We start from the raw sequence: 17,420 nt of genomic DNA, 5'->3' as shown, positions 1-17,420 counted from the left end.
ATTTGCATGGGTCTGGGCCCATGCTTTGCATTTCATATTACCCCTGCATATTACGCACGCACACACACACACACCATCCTCTGTTTCTCTCCCTTTGTGCACCCCCCCCCCCCCCCCCCCTCCTCCTCATTATGAAGTGTTGGAAGGCTGCTGAAGTGAGAAATGGGCCTGCGAGAGCCCGCTGTCCTCATTAAACGCTGACATAAAGACAAGGAGCGACGGAGGGGAAAACAATAGCGGACTGTGTAGCGAGTGCGGGTCCGGAGCGAGCGAGCGGCTTTTGTCCCCGGGGACAAAAGCATGTGTTTGCATGCGTCCAGCTCCATTCAACCTCACCAGGCCCAGGTGCACAAAAAACACATCACAACTCATAACACCTTTGCATGGCTGAGCAGCAGCAACCCCCCCCCCCCCACACACACACACACACACCCCACCCCCCCTCCGTGCCCAGATAGGCAGACTCGCGCAGATCAAAGGCGCGCGTGTTGCGATGTAAATATTGTGCAGCAGAACGAGCGGGTCTCATTATTTTCATTGCCCCCACCAGACAAGACACAGCCAAGTCATTCAGGTGTGAAATCGTAATCTTGGACCCCCCCCCACCACCACCATCTTTCACACTGTTCACATAAGTTAAAAAAACTAATAATAAAAAAGAACATTGGCCCACGTGATGCAGGTTGTCCCCCCCCCCCCCCCCCCCCCCCCAAAGGAGCGCGGGTCCCCTCGGATGCGGGCCCTTGATTTTTGACACAGGGGCGGAGCAGGGCTGACGGCGCCGGGGGTGGGAGGGAACTGCGCGGTCTTATAAAAAAAAGACAAGCCATTGGACGGGCTCGCAGACGGAGCGGCTCAGAGCTGACCCGGGATGGCGCAGAACGGGACCGCAGAGAACGGAGTGGCGGCCGGGGGGACCCCAGCTCCTCCTCTCCCCCAGCCCGTCAAAGTCCAGGAGATCAGGCACGCCAAGGTAAGACCCGGCTGACACTGCCGCAGGTGCGGGTCGGCGGTCGAAGCATTTACTCTCACTGTGGTTGTTTCTTTCTTTCTTTCTTTCTTTCTTTATTTATTTTTATTTATTTACTTTGAACTTTGAAGAAGGTATAAATCGGCTTTCCACTTTCCACAGATTTTTATCGACAACGAATGGCACACCTCCAGCAGAGGAAGGACATTTCCGACGTTCAACCCCGCCACATGCGTCAAACTCTGCGATGTGGAGGAAGCGGGCGAAGTAAGAGGGCGTCGATATCATTTGATCGATCATAAGAAACAATTAGTCTTAGTGTACTCTACCACTGAATAATGAAGTGAATGAAATTATTTGCTTTTTTTTTTTGTGTGCCAAACTTCATTTAAATATCTGTTAATTTAAGGCGTTTGTGTCTGTCAGTAGGAATATGTATGAAACGCAGCATGAAACATAAAGGGCGTATTTGACTTTTTTAGTTTTTTTGCCAAAATTCGGGCCATATGTTATCGGCCATATCCACAAAAAAAAAAAGCTTTGACAATAAGAGTTTTACACTTCAGTTTGGGGGCTACCGCACGCCACGGGTATGCATGTCTGGTGGCCAAAGCTGTAACGCGGCCACCGAAATCTTTCAAAAACAAGTTGTGGTGTGCTTGTACGTGAGACTCTGTGTGTGTGCCCCGACATCTGCTTCATGTTCACCCCCCCCCCCCCGCGCACAGGAAGACGTGGACAAGGCGGTGGAGGCAGCCAGGGCGGCCGGGCAGAGAGGCTCTCCGTGGCGGCGATTGGACGCGTCCAGCCGCGGGAGGCTGCTGCACACGCTGGCCGACCTGATGGAGAGGGACCGGCTCCTGCTGGCGGTGGGCCCATTGCCAGTATTCCCTTTTTCACGCGTACATAAGACAATCTAAAGTCTGTTTTCCCCTTGAAAACGTGATGATACGGCTCAAGGATGAGGACACAGGTGGATTTTTACAATTGCAGTTGCTCGGTGAAATTATCTGGAACTGGAAACACGAATGATGGGGCTTATTCTCATTAGATAATATCATTAGATATTATTAGACTAGATTGGATGTATTAGTGGTCAGTTTCACAGTGACAACATGTGACATGACAAGCAAAATGTGTTTTATGTAGATGTGGTTCATTGTCATCAGCTTGTCTTATATACTGTTCAGTAGTTTATCTTACTGTAGAACAATGCATCATATTTTATGGTCATCATAGATCTATTTTTTTAATTTAATAATTTCATTTTTCTGGACAACCCCCCCCCCCCTGGGTCACAAAGATATACCCTTTATGACCGGCAGCCCCCTGTGGTACACAACTGTGTGTTTTAAGTGAATGACACGCATCTCAGTTACATCTCAGTTATAGAAGCAAGAGCTCTGTTCCCTGTTGCAAGCAGCAAAACGTTTCCCCTGCAGCTGAAGAATGTCCACGTGCCGTCGTCTTGATATTGACTTATTCATATCAGGGATTGGCCGACATCGTTGCATGACATCATGACACTGCGACCCCACCCTATAGCCTCTCTTTTTCTCCTTGTAATGATTGCTGGATGTTACCCCCACCTCCATCGCAGACATTGTTTGGAATGAAATCCCTGTTGCTGGGCCCTTTTCACTCTGTTTAGTTCTGCCAGCCCGCATTAGGACTTCGATCTGTAAATGAACCCTTACAGATGTGAGTGAAGTAACAATACCAGATTGCATGTGACTTCTAATTGCAAACATGCTCTGGAGTGGTAGTGTGCAGGGTACGGCTAATTACACTAAACTCCCAGCTATGTTTGGGGAAATAAGGACCAGATTTGGACCCGTGCAGGAGAGTGGGTACGGCGGTTTCAGTGTCTGCTGGAGCTGCAGAGCCTCGCTTCTCGTTGTTTGTCCTTTTGCGATGGAAGAACAGGCTACACAAGCATGTCTGACACATTTGAGACAAAGCGGCATTGTGCCTTAACGTAATCGATATTAGACGACCGATTGTAACGTTTTGCATGCTTTGGCTCATTGCCACGTTTCCATCGAGACACCCTGCACTGCAGTGGCCCACTGCAGGCTGACATCCCACGGCACCACCCTTGGCTCCACATAGGAGCTGCCTCGCCAGCTATTTCAGTGCCTTGGTTAGGCCCTAGATTAATTTGCCGTTATTAGAGTAACTGTAAATATTATTATTATTATTATTATATCTGGAACCAACAAGTATAACATCATATTAAATTCCTGGTATATATGAAACAGTTTGTGGCCAACAGTAGATTTATGAGGAACCTGCACTGTGCAAGAAGAGGCCTGCTTGGCACCGGGGGGTTATAGATACAGGTTGTATGTATGCCTTTATTTTGTCTCTTTGTTTCCAACAGTAGTTTCCAACCAGGTAGTCGGTACTGCAAAAATAAGCCATAATTACCCTTCAACTCAAAGCTACATAACCAGGCCTTTTTCATGGGACCTGACGAATTTCATTTTTTTAGCGACGGCCCTTCAGTTCCATTTACAGTTACAGTGACAAATCCCATTTCTTTACACTTATTACTTTGCTAAGGTTTCAGCTAAACATGCAAAAAAACAAAACAAAACAAAAAGTCAAGGAAATGTATTAAACAGTGATGTGAAGTCTTCCTGGTTCTTTAGACCCTGGAGACTCTGGACACGGGGAAGCCCTTCCTGCAGTCCTTCTTCGTCGACCTGGACGGCAGCATCAAGACCCTCCGATACTACGCAGGCTGGACCGACAAGATCCACGGCAAGAGTCTACCTGTAGGTGAGTGTGTGTGTGTGTGTGTGTGTGTGTGTGTGTGTCATCTTCCTCTAGCTGTCAGGAATTCAGCAAGTGACCGACGAAGGTGTGAAAGATCCTGTGCGGTACCAATAAGGCTTCGGCCTAAAAGCAGCACTGAGAAAAAAAAAATCCCCGTGTCAAAAAGTGATTTGTAGCGCAAACCCGTATTCTGCGCGATTGCGGAGCCTACCAGGTGTCAGGAGACGTTCCCCTACCGCTGTTTGCACTAATCCGAGAGCATGGATTAAGTCTTTTGTGCTCTCGAGTTAATAACCATTCACACAAATGACGAATTAACTTCATTCCAGCCATCGTAAAATGATTTAAAATCGAGTTAACTGTTCAGTTGATGTACTAGGCAGGAGCTGGAGTGTAATTCATTCAGTTATTTATTCTGTTGCTCACTTGAGAGCATGATTTTAAGACGTATGAGCTCCATACAAAATAATGCCAAATGAGCACACATGACTCAGAAACATGGCGAAACCTTGTTGAACATGTCCCTTAAGGGGGCTCTGTAACCAGGGCACCATTCGGAAACAGGTTAATCACTAAAGAGCAAGTGACTTAGCCTGGCCCGGGATTGCCCTCAGCCCTGGGTGGTATCTCACCCCGCCTGTCAGATCCTACTTTGCGCCTCCGCGGCCCAGCAGATAGACAAAACACCCTTGCCTTTTTCCTCCTGATTAGATCCCAATAGAGTGGCGAGAGACGAAAAGGCACGGCGGGACAAAAAGGAAGAGGAAGGGGCTGCGATAGCGATCAGTGAGGTGCAACAGCCTGTGGGGATTAACAATCAGTGTTGGCTCAGTGCCTCGCCAAAGCCGGTAATCCCCACTTTCACACCAGAGCAGTCTCGCTACCAGTCATTAAGACGAGACACATAAACGGAGCTGTGGTTTGATATGAAAGCATGCGCAGTCGCAGGCTACGTGCAACCTGTGTAACGCAAACTGGAACTTGGAATTTTAATGGTAGAGCTGCATAGATAGACGCCTTTCTAGAGCAGTCAGGGCAAACCAATCACTGTTGTGCAGTGACTAGAGAGACTTTGACTGATGCGTTGCATTTGAAAAATAAGAAAACCCAACAAAAGTAGCCGCTCGTTACCGCAGACGCCGTGAGAAAAAAAAATAAGAAGTGATTTCCACGCAATCTCGTCAGACCTTGGCCAACCTTCCCGGGCCCAGGCCAAAGATCAACCACGCCATCAAGCGACGAAGAGTTTAGGACGTCAAATGGCTCACGACTAGAAAATGTCCGAGGGACGATAGGCGGCTTATACAGAGCTAAGACGACGGGGGTCCTGTCGACATTAGACTGTCAATAAACCAACACAATACATATCAATATCAACTTAAACAGCCAAAAGTAAATCATAAAAAAACGACATACGACTTATTGTGCAAAGGTAACTTATTCTAATTCCTGGAGCCACAGGATGTAAAGGGCCAGTCACCCATGTCGGTATTAAACCTCGTTAACAACACCAGCTTGTGGGCATGAGTTCCCCCCCCCCAGCCCTGTGAAGGTGGCCCCTGAAATACATTGTCGTTATAAACGTTATGCATAGCATGAACTGAATTGTCATCGTGTGGCCTGAGCGTGCAAAGGGGACCGCCCGAACTGCCGGAATTTCTGCTCGCTTATTTGAGCTTTCGGCTTGGGCTAAAGTGTCAACGAATCGAGCAAAGACCCAGTTCCTGTTGCTCGCCGTCTCCGCGGCCTCTTTTCCACTCAAAGGACTGTCCAACAGACATTGTAGGAAAGTTGCAGAAGATTAGATTTAGAAAGAAATAAGACCTTCTCCGAGAATACTGGTTGAACTTGTTCAAGTTTTGATCCGAGCAAAAGACGACTTACGACCTCCTAAGTGAACTTGCGATGCCCATTATTGGGCTCCCATTCTTCCACAAAGCCAAAATGGCTGAATGTTTTCAGCACGGGCAAATTTCCAAGTTATTCACATATTAAATGCCAACATATGATTAAAAACGGTATGGGGGATGGGTTCCCGAGACACTTCACCGGTTGATGAAATGACCACAAATCTCAAGTCATTGAAATCTTTGGGTTGAATATGTAGCCAACCATTTCAATGCCGAGGAGCATGGACCTATTGCTGTAGTACGAAACTGTGGTTCGAAAGAGGGCCAATGGTTTTGGAAACATGATTCAATGCAACTTTATTTACATCGCGCCCTCATGACACTTCACCAATAGAGCAGGCCTGGACCGTACTCTTTATTTATTGACCCAACAGTTCCCACCATGAGTTTTTTTTCCCACCGTCCATCAGCACAGAGCAATATTCCTGCCTTCAGATGAGATTTGCCTCTGATTCTGTATATAGAGCCTGAAGTGGATTTTGCCTTTGAGACTATCAGTGTGTGTCAGTTTCGGAGTGAAGAGCATAACAGAACTACAGTAGGCCCGAGGCCGCCCCTCTGATCCTTGTGTTACACGCTGACAGCAGCGCGTTTTGTACGAAAGACTGTAACCTCCCAGTGAGATGAGTCCTGTCATGGAGGAACCTCCCAGTCTGTGATCAGTCACACGGGAAACTGGAGAAGGTCACGGTGCAGACCGGGAGGCCAGGTTTGGCCCCTCGTCTGCTGAGCCTGTGACACGTCAGCGCACATCACAGCTTCCCTCGCGCGCGGGGGGAGTGTCGGTCTCACTGTTAGCACGTTCTACAGGTTCGCATAAACACAACTCAACGATGCAGCAGACATGTTGACGCTTGACGTCAAAAAAAAGCCAAAGAGCACAATGGAACCCAGCAATAATGGAAGGGAAATGTGTCAAAACGCGACATCATCAAAAAGCCTAAAAAATGTGTCTTAATGCAGCGCAGTAACTGTCCAGGATTTGGAAAAAGTTTGTTTGTTTTTCTTCATTTCACTTTTATTTCATTTTGTTTAAAAAAAAACAAAAAAAAAACCAACATTTTTTCGTTTTCATTTTTACGTTTTCTGCTTCCAACCGTCGTTTTTTAAAAGTTGCTCAATTTAAGAAAAGGCCATTAAAGAACCAACAAATCCTCCAGATTTACTGACAAATCACGTCATTTGTCTACGCCCCCTCCAGAACGACACACAGAAAGCTGATGTGGCGGCTTTATTGGCAAAAAAAACATCCCAAATTGTTTCTGAAAAAGTTCCGTTCGCCATCAGGAAATTAGCAATTGGCTAATAAAGCCTGCGTCCGTTTTGTGACCTCAAGAGATTAGGACAACGCCACTGAGTCTACATCTTGTCCCTCTGAGTCATCATCCCGTCATTCGAACCCTCACGTATTTGCAGCTTGTTTGCATTTTTTTTTAATTCATAATACACATCACGTCAAATGATTTGGCTTTGCACTCGGGGACGTTATCTGTTGCCTTTGTTAAGAGGTTTTCTCATGATCTCATAATGTGTGTGTTTGTTCGAAGCTGCCAGTAGATCGCCGCATTATGTGTTGTTTTTGATTCTTTTTCTTTCATCGTGGCCATTGAAATGCTTGTCATTGCCAAAAAAAAGCTGCAGATGTTTGTTGCAAATTCATTCATTAAAAGATAGTACTATAACCATTACTACCACTATAATAATAATAATAATAATAATAATAATAATGATAATATACCGTAGCTGTGTTGACTCTGACCTGTAATACGAGTTATATGCCTGTAAAACATGTAATATATTGATCCTGAAAGTAGAAGAAAAAAAAAAAACCTCCACCTAGAGCGCAGTGGATGAAACTGATTGTGCTGTTTCTGTTTTGTTTTTGTTTTTGTTTTGTTTTTTACAGATGAACGCTTTGTGTGTTTGACCAAACACGAGCCCATTGGCGTGTGCGGAGCCATCATTCCAGTAAGTCCAGAGGAGGTCTGGTTTGAACTTCTGAGCGGTCAACGTATAACAGGAATTCCTTCACTTCGGCTTGGTGTGAAAGAGGGACAAAAATGAAACACGCCCTGGGCAGTCTGTTCTTAATAAGCATGTTTACAACGTGGGGATATGAAGTCCAACTTGCCAACTTCCAATAGGCCTATGCACTGCGGCGTATGGCTCTGCTGTAGTCTGGCTTACTGTATATCTACATGTGGATAATAATCCTCATAAATGTGTTTTAAGTAACCGGAGAGTCAAAGTTATGCCCGGACATTTTAGGTTGAACTCGCCGGAGTTAAGAGTTTACGGATATCAGTTTCACCTCTGTGGAGCGGGAGCAGAGATAGGTCCAGGCCCCTTTTTGGAGTTGCTGGGAAGGTGTATTGTTAAAAAAAAAAAAAAAAAAAAAACCTTGTGGGAAGGATTGTCGGGTCGGATGGATGTGTGAAGAAAGATGTGTGTGGCCTTGACACTGGAGGCGGAGAGTCTCCCCAGCAACGGTCAACGTCGTTTCGATTCGAACCATTTCCCCCGCGAGCCGCTTGGTTTGCCTGAACCCAACCACACCTTGACCTTAGAGGAGGTGGCCGAGAAAAGAAACGACATGTGAATCTTTTTTTTTATACAATATATTTTGTCAGTTCCAGACCTATCTTTACGCTGGACTCCAAGGTGGTGCCTGCACATTCCAAAGACGGCTGCTCACTCCATTGAATATGCCAAAACAGTGTGCGTCTCTTCCTAGTTTGCTCAGCTCTGTGCATATGGTCATTAGAGTCTCTTTCACTGGCTCAGCCCCCCCCCCCCCCCCTCCCATGTCCCTATTGGAATGACATCACAGTCGTAGACACTGCTTCCCCTGCCCTGGGAAACTCAATCATAATTGTCCTCGTACGCAATTTGAGGTGTCCAGGCAACAGTTTTACAGGCTCCTATGCTGGAAAATGCCTTTTTTGGGGTCGCTGGGGATTTTGGTTTTGCCGTACCACCACACTTGGCCACTGGGACAAACCTGCAGCAAGACCACTATTCATGAATTCATAAACTGGACTGGGACGCAGGTGTACGTCGCAAAAATGTCACGGCGTCCTCTTAACCGCAGTAAGGGCCTTGAAAAACGTCAGCCGGTTACAGTATTTAACCGAACCGGCTCTGTCATTTGCGCTGCGCGACATCCCTGGCCTTATTGGAACTCTATTCAGGCCTTATTGGAACCCGCCGAAGGCTGAACTCAACTTTCCAGAAAAGCGCTGATCAGAAATGCGCAGTGCCAGCAAAGTCAACTGCAACCCCAAGTTTGAAAGCGCCGTCTGAATGTGAGGGTGAAACGAAACCCCGGTCTTAATCTTTGCTCTCCCGAAACAATACCTTCTCTCTGCCGATCCCTTTAGGGCCATTCTTACGGGAACACACACACACACACACACACACACACACCCCGGGCCCCGCGCTGCCTGGATTTACTTTCACACATTGGAATATGTGTTTTCTTTTCTTTTGATAATACAATTTAGTCAGATTTAGGGTGAGGCAACGTTTGGTGTTTCGCCGTATTGTGTTGCACTTTGTCGTAGATCCAGACAGACACATGAGTATAATTCCAACATCCTGACAGAATACAGCCATTCAGTTTTGGGGTTTTTTTTTTTTTTTTTTTTATCTTTGAGCATAAGCCTATAACCTCTAATGTTGCTTTGGCAACAAAGGAACAAAACGGCCATTGTTTGACACGGGAGATTATATCATAAAAGTGAAATTCATACTGAAGGACATTGTGTAATTACTGAAAGTACCGTTGCCGCACACACACACACACACACACACACAGCGTGAGTCATTGTCAGAGGAAAACAGGAAAACCTTTCTCCTGACTTGTGATCCCAAGATCCCTTAATGGCGCTGAGCGTTTCCAAAGGGTTGTAAAAGTTAACAATGCCTAAACAATAAACATGCAGCGCTCACATGTATCGCCGTCTAATTTGGGTTTGAGCGCCCAATTATTGGTCCGTTCGGTTCCCAGAGCAACTGGGAAATAAATGACCTCTTTCTCTGAATTTGTTTACTTTTAGTCGCCCCCAGTTCTGGCCACGTAGAGCTCCATTTACTGTGTTCTCTCCAGACCAGCATCCAAGTGGTTTCCGAGTCAACCAACCAACCAACCTTATATATATATATATATAGACATATAAACAGTGCATCTCCACACACCTGGGTGCGTAAGGGAGTTTGACGCATACTGACCCTAACCCTCGGCAGTCAACAAGGCCCCACGAAATCCTTAAAACTTCCTCGCTACGAGGCAGCAGTTGTAACTTTTTGGAATATGCACAGCAACTAAGGCACAGCATTAACTGACATGACGGTGACCTCAAGGTGCCTCCTGCTTCATTCCCCGATCTTGGCTTTTGCTTTCCTGGTCTTGAGTTCCCGTCTTGACGAGTCGCCCTGTTGCTCGAATCTGGTTTACGGCTTCATTGTTTCAGCCGACGCTGTCCTGAGCTGGTGCGTATTTGCTGAATCGTTTTGTGTTTAATGTGATTACCCCGTGTGTTGTTCATGTAGTGCTCTTTTGCTTGTTTACTTGTTTACTTGTTGTTTTCTACCTTTGCTTGTTACTTTCAAGTGAAGCGCGGTGGCGGCCTGAAGGTTAGGGAAGTTGGCTTGTGACTGGAAGGTTGGGAAAGTGAAAAGGCAGTGCTTGTCCTCCCTCGTTACCAGTGTTTTAGTTAAAAGCAACCTATTATGGTATACTATAACTTATCAGCTTGATGGGGGGGGGGGGTAAATACAGCTTACCCCTCAGTAAGAACTTGCATTGTCGTCTAACTGTGCCAGTTGTTTGTGTTGTTTAATCTAGCTTCGAAAGCGGTGAGCTAACGCACTCTTTTTGTCTGCGCCAGTGGAACTTCCCCCTGCTGATGTTCGCGTGGAAGATAGCGCCGGCCCTGAGCTGTGGAAACACCGTGGTCATCAAGCCGGCGGAGCAGACCCCCCTCACGGCCCTCCACGTTGGATCGCTCATCAAAGAGGTCTGAAGTTAGGCTCGGCGTGTACAGCAGGATTGATCCAAGCTGTGGACTGGGAGAGGTTTAGACTTTGAACCTCCGACAGTCCTCTTCTTGAGCAGATTCTGGGCCTGTGTTCTTCTAGGGGACCCTGCTTCTTATGTCATTAGACTGCTCTGCTTCTATTGCGTTGGGGTAGTGACTGTTCACAGCAGGGGAGACACTGGGGCCCAATCTAATGCTCTGGTAATGCTACACATTATACAACCAGCTACAACAATAAAATGCTGTTTTCACATTAATGCACAAGTAAGAATATACTTAGTGATGTAATATATAATAATATAACGCTGACTGGGGCCATTTTTCTGAGCACTTTGACTTTTAAAGTTCGTCCGAACATCAAAACACTGACGTGACATGCACCGGACTGATTTGCTGTGATTTGCAATCATATTTAGAATAACGTTGCCGTCTGTAATGTTCCTGTATTTTATCCGGACCACTGGCTCCGTGGCACAAACCGGCTTGCAGCAAGTTACAAATGAAATATTCTTACATCTCATTTTTCTCCCTATTTTCCTGACTACTTTGCTTTTGCACCGTTATATATTTATTTATTTATTTATTTATTGTTGGCTAAAATTTGTGGCGATTGCTGCACTAACATGCTCTCTGGGTCGCCATCCCAGGCGGGATTCCCCCCCGGGGTCGTGAACATCCTACCGGGGTTTGGTCCCACAGTAGGAGCCGCCATTGCCAGCCACATGGGCGTCGACAAAGTGGCCTTTACTGGCTCCACAGAGGTACGTGAGAGTGACCTCGTCATCCTTTTTGAAAAGTGGAAGGTAAATGCTCTCAAGTGGCATGTCGCTGCTTGCCATGAGATCAGACCATGTCTTTGTTTCACTTAGAGTCCTAACTACGGGGGGGGAGGGGGATTCTGGTGAGTTCTAAAACTCAAGCAATGCAGGTGTTGGTATAACAACAAAATACAGAAGAAAATATGGGAGACAATACAGTAAATGTTTGGCTCCTGTATGTGATGACACTATTTGTCCAGTGTTGCTTGCTTTGCATCAGACTTTTATACCCGGAACTGTTGTGCAAGAACTGAATTTAGTCCCCACTTCCCCCGGCTGAAACACACCGGTTCCTAAAGGTTCTTGGTCCCTCTGCACAGTTCCAACATTGAAAAAAGCCCTATTCCATGCAAACTGCAAATAAATCTACAAGAAAACCCTGTTTTTAAGCAGGAGAACCTTGACTATTGTTGATTCAAGGAATTATGATTATTCACCCAAGATTTATTATTTTTTTAATCTGGAGAAATCTGTCCAGTGTCCAACGACTGTTTCAGTACTTAAACATTCTCAATGATATCATAAAAGTAAAAAACAAAAATATATATATATATATATTTATATATATATAGGTATATGTAGAGGAGTTCTGTTTTTTTTTCAGTGTTACCCATGATGCGTTAAGGTACGACTCATAATTGCTGTGTACCGTCAATGCGGGCAGGTCGGCCAGCTGATTAAAGAAGCGGCAGCCAAAAGCAATCTGAAGAGAGTTACTCTGGAGCTGGGAGGGAAGAACCCCTGCATTGTGTTTGCTGACTGTGACTGTAAGTAAATGCTCTCCCTCTCTCGTTTGGAATAATGCTCTATTTTGTATCATGCATGTAATGTAAATGCTGCCACGAGTGAGTTTTTCTTATTTTGAAAGCACAGTATTTGTGAAACTCCCCCAAAATCCCCACAATATTGTTGAGGACAGGGCGGTGGCCATCACCAAGGACTACTCGGGTCATGTCCTCTGTATCTTTATTTTTATTTTTTCTGGGAATTTGAGAGGGTGTCTAGCCTTTAATTATTAATTCCTTAAATGTTGGAGTGGTTCCTGTTTATTGTATCTGTATCTGTGTGTGTGTGTGTGTGTGTGTCTACAGTGCAACTGGCTGTGGAGGAAGCCCAAAAAGGAGCTTTTTACAACCAGGGTCAGTGCTGCACGGCTGCATCGCGTGTGTTTGTGGAGGAAAGCATTTATGAAGAGTTTGTGCGTCGCAGTATAGAAAACGCCAAGAGGATCGTCACAGGAGACCCGCTGGACCCCCAGACGTCACACGGTCCACAGGTGGGAACGCGCAGGGAACATTTTGGCATCGCTCCAGTATCATTAAACTGTCTCCTTCTCTTGTCCTACTTATTCTCGCCTGATGCCCGATCCCTCAGATCGACCGACGGCAGTTTGACAAGATCATGGGTCTGATAGAGAGCGGGAGGAAGGAGGGAGCCCGGCTGGAATATGGAGGCGCAGCCGTGGGCGAGAAGAGCCTCTTCATTCAGCCCACCATCTTCTCCGAGGTCAAAGACCACATGCGCATCGCCAAGGAGGAGGTGGCAACTTGTTTCTGCTCATTGCAAATGAACCATGACACAGGCGGTGGGTGGGAGGGAGCTAGTGCCAGCGAGTGAAAGGGGAGCCCGACACCCGGTGGGCAAAAAACGGCAGGATCAGAATTTGATGGGCTGCATTTCAGTCGATACCGATCCATTAAAATACACCCGGATCACCCCCCCCCCCATACCAATCCTTGCGATTGGCTTGGCACGTCTCCGCCAGAAGTTAAAGTCAAGTTCAATGGGCTTCAGCAAAACTTGTCCTATCATTACAATGGAGTAAAAAATATGTACTGCACCATATCTGATTAGGGATTATAGATACAAGACACTGCTCCTAACACACTCAAATGATTTCGACATATCAACCAAGTCACATGGTATGCACTACATATCTCAGATACAGTGGAACGATTACAAAATAATGACACACAGCAGAAATGAAGCTAAATCACTTAAAGAGGGGAAGGACATTATTCAAAAAGGCCCCCCAGTTGACCTTTACCTTTGACTTAAACCTGGAGTGATAGTATAAATAATACGCAAAAAAAAACTACATCCCCAGCACAGGAAACCGTTCTTTACTCCTATAGTCGGACTATAACGTTCCAGCTACTTGGAGGATTACTGATGCTAAAGTTAAAAACAGCATTCAACAAATTAACCATTGTGGTCCATTATGTACTACCATTGTGTATCTTCTCCATTCATATTGTACAATGAAGAGGTTCTTAGGTGTTACAACCGATACCCCCACCCAACGCGGATATCACATTGAGTGACGGCTGTTCTACGACCTAATCTTTAGGTCTGGTTAGCCTGGTTACGTTCCCGGAATATCATAACAATGAGGCCTATATAGTTGACTATGTGCCAACGACCGGATGTTAGCAGGAATATCCGTGTGTGATAGGAGTTTGAAGATTGGTGGTACCCCAGTAAGACCCTGAAGGAAAAGATCAATACCGGGGGAGGTCCACAGTGAAGGGTGGCAGACACTCGCCTGGTTTCACACTGGGCCGCCTCAAATGCCCAAATCCCTAATTCACAATTTAGAGATAAATTTAGGAAATCCCTCCCCGTGTCCCAACTATTTAGAAACTTCAACAGTAACCTCCAAACTATCCACAGCAGCAGCAAAACATCAGACAACTGAGTTGAACCTATTCAACATGTCCTTCCATGTTAAACATCATAATATATACATAGCAGCTTTCTTAGAATTCATTAATCAAAGCCAAATTATTATCTACTGTCAGCATATCTCAAGGAGAGGAGTCTTCTTACCTGAGGGGGGGCTACCTAGATGATCTCAGAGAGGAGCAACACAGGACTTTGGTTGGAGTGTACAAAGTTCAACCCGATTTTATTGGAGTTTTATCAAAAAGAGTAAATGGATATAAAATGTTCAAAAAGGAAGAAAATACAACAATCAGGTAACAAAGTCTCACGAACAACCAAGGCAAAAGCCTAAGCAGTCAGTCAGTCAGAGGTGACAGGTCTTCTCCGCTCACACCCGCTCCCCTGTCCTCTCCTTCCTTTTCCTTTATACCCCTTGCCCCCCTCCAAGGGGTCAGGGGTTCAAAACGGTTATTTTCTGAGAAACACCTCGCTTCATCACATTAAGATCATAAACCACATTTTCCGAGTACCTCATCTTCCTTGTTTAGCAAGTGTGAGGTGTCTCACTTTGTAGGGTGTCAGGCAGATGCAAAAACCAAGACTCGTATCTGTGCCTACCAGACGTCAGTTTAACATGTATAGGGACAGGCTGTTCTGAGACAAGAGGTCGGTTTAACGCACTTCCTGTCTTTATTCGCTGAACTTAGTTTGAACATATCAACTGAGTTTGAAGTGTTACTTAGAAGAAAAAAGGGGGGACACAACACAGGTGGAACACTCAACGACAAACTTGAACTTAACACTAATTTGAGCTTTTCTACAGAGGTCAAATGTGTAACCTTGCTTACTTAAAAAAAAAAGCTACACATCTGAACACCTATTTTTTCTTTTTCCAGTCCTTTTCTTGTGCGCTTGCTTGACTGACGTCTGTCCCCTCTCAGATCTTCGGCCCGGTGCAGTGTATATTCAGCTTCGAGAGCCAGCAGGAGGTCATCGAGAGAGCAAACGGCTCGCGGTACGGCCTGGTGTCGGCGGTCTTCACGGCGAGCATGGACAGAGCTCTGTCCGTGTCCGCGGCCCTGGAGACCGGCACGGTTTGGTGAGTCCGGCATCTGTTTGCATGTGATTTCTGCAACGTTATTGGACACAATTCAGCCATAAAGTGATCTAAGATTTGTCTCATCCACACATTCACACACACACACACACGCACACACACACCTGTACATATATATATACATATATAAAATGCACCAAAACACCAAAGCAAATTCCTTGCATGTGAAAGCCTGCTTGGCAATAAACCTGATTGTGATTCTGATGAATATTCTAAAACTCACTAGATTAGAAATGAATGGGTGTGTGTGTGTGTGTGTGTGTGTGTGTGTGTTGGGGGGGGGGGGGGGTCTTACACTTGAAATGAAACCAAACGAAATGAACCAAACGAAATGAACCAAACTATGCTTTTATAAAAGTTTGAGCTGGCCTTCCCACTGCTCTCTCTCTCTCTCTGTCTCTCTCTGTCTCTCTCTCTCTCTGTGTCTCTGTGTCTCTGTCTCTCTCTATCTCTGTCTCTCTCTCTCTCTCTCTCTATCTATCTCTGTGTCTCTCTCTCTCTCTGTCTCTATCTGTCCCTCTCTCTCTCTGTCTCTTTCTCTCTCTCTCTCTCTCTCTCTCTCTCTTTCTCTGTGTCTCTCTCTCTGTCTCTCTCTGTCTCTGTCTCTGTCTCTTAAGGATAAACTGCTACAACGCCCTTCACGCCCAAGCTCCCTTCGGAGGGTATAAGATGTCGGGCAACGGACGAGAGCTGTAAGAGGCCGCCGCCGTTCCTTCCATATTTCACTATTACTCTCTTCCATTGTCCCTCCCCGCTGCCTCCGTCCCTTAACCCCGCCCCGTGTGTTGCCTCTTGTCCTCTCAGCGGGGAGTACGCCCTGGCGGAGTACTCCGAGGTGAAGGCGGTGACCATCAAGCTGAGCGAGACCCCGTGAGAAGAGACGTGCCCCCCCCCCAGCGCTCGGCACGTCCCCGCTCCGTCCGGGCCTCCGCCACGATTCCTCACCGCACTCCTTCTTTTGTCTTCGGCCGTGCTCACAGCGTTGAGATTAGGGGGTCAGTCGGTCTATGCAGTCTGTCGGTTTGTTCACCTGTCCATGAAGACGGCCTTCAGTAATGTCAGCCGGCATCTGTCTAATCATTTCCCTGTAATGTACGCACGACACATCCGCTTTGACCTATAATTAGAACCAAACTCTTTTCTAGGAAAATAAGATATGATCATTTGACCAATAAATAAATAAATAAATAAATAAAATAAAGGTGTACAAGATCCACTCGCTGGGAAATGTTTGCCCTTCATCAGTGGGTTTCGCTCACTCCTCGTGGAGGTGGTTCAGTTGTTGTTGTATCCTCTCCTTTTTACCCGTTGTCATGGAGCGCCCCCTGGACCTGCTGCGCCTGCGTTTAATTTTCCCTGGAAAGCATTTTATGAGATGACAACTGAACCATCTCCATGACAACTGGACACACTCGATCCTCGAAGTAGACCATGTGCTATTTTTCTTTTCTTTTTTTTTTGTCAAATGGCTCTTTCCAAGGTCAGTAATGAACCTTCAAGTTGAACTGGTATGGCCTTTAACTCTCTAACTCCCAGTTTAATGTGGCGGAAAGAAATGAGAGGATGTCTCTGAGGTTCACTAGTTATAATGATACATTTTTTTTTTTTTGCCTGTTTATTTTTGTAATTGTTGAGTAGCTGATGTATGCGGATACTTTTTGTTTCTAATACCGAGCACTGACCCCCTAACCTGGTGTGATCCAATCTGAATGTTCTCTCTCTCCTGAGGAGAATGTGCCTCCTGCCTTTCAAATGTTGGAAGGAACTCCGTTTCCTGTCCCAGAGAAGGTAACATTTACCTTGCCAGTAACATTTCAAGTACTGTAAGAGCAACAATGTTATCATTGCATAGATAGTGTCAACTTTAACTTTTTAAATTTTCTTTTTTTTACCAAAATATATGTATGAGTGTTTATTATTATCACACACGGGGAAACAAGTCTGTCTCTGCATTTTTTTTTCTCACCTTAGTTTTGTATTTAAATAGAAATTCTGAATAAAGAAAATCAAATACACTTTGTGTGTCATCCATGCCCCCCCCCCCCCATGTATGGGGATGTATCTTTTATACAAGAAAGCCTAGTAAAGTTGAAATAAAAAATAAAAACATTGCAATACGTG

At 45.7% G+C, this 17,420-nt stretch overlaps 1 protein-coding gene across 2 annotated transcripts; it reads left to right on the top strand.

Moving 5' to 3' along the window:
- The first annotated feature begins 842 nt into the window (after positions 1 to 842).
- Positions 843 to 17,401, top strand: aldh1a3 (aldehyde dehydrogenase 1 family, member A3). 2 transcript variants are annotated; one of them, XM_070911232.1, is made up of 13 exons: positions 843 to 973; positions 1,133 to 1,237; positions 1,699 to 1,839; positions 3,625 to 3,754; positions 7,568 to 7,629; positions 10,551 to 10,679; positions 11,348 to 11,461; positions 12,183 to 12,285; positions 12,610 to 12,794; positions 12,893 to 13,057; positions 15,124 to 15,281; positions 15,917 to 15,991; positions 16,104 to 17,401. In XM_070911232.1, exons 1-13 carry the CDS (start codon positions 872 to 874, stop codon positions 16,171 to 16,173), a joined length of 1,539 nt encoding a protein of 512 aa, XP_070767333.1. In that variant the 5' UTR covers positions 843 to 871; the 3' UTR covers positions 16,174 to 17,401. The 2 variants fall into 2 exon arrangements, with proteins under 2 accessions (XP_070767333.1, XP_070767334.1); XM_070911233.1 differs by lacking the exons at positions 3,625 to 3,754; positions 7,568 to 7,629; positions 10,551 to 10,679.
- Positions 17,402 to 17,420: the final 19 nt, after the last annotated feature.

This window comes from Enoplosus armatus, chromosome 1, assembly GCF_043641665.1.
Source record: "Enoplosus armatus isolate fEnoArm2 chromosome 1, fEnoArm2.hap1, whole genome shotgun sequence".
NCBI classification, from domain to species: domain Eukaryota; kingdom Metazoa; phylum Chordata; class Actinopteri; order Centrarchiformes; family Enoplosidae; genus Enoplosus; species Enoplosus armatus.
Note: the sequence above shows the minus strand (reverse complement) of the source record. Positions and strands in the feature narration are given on the sequence as shown.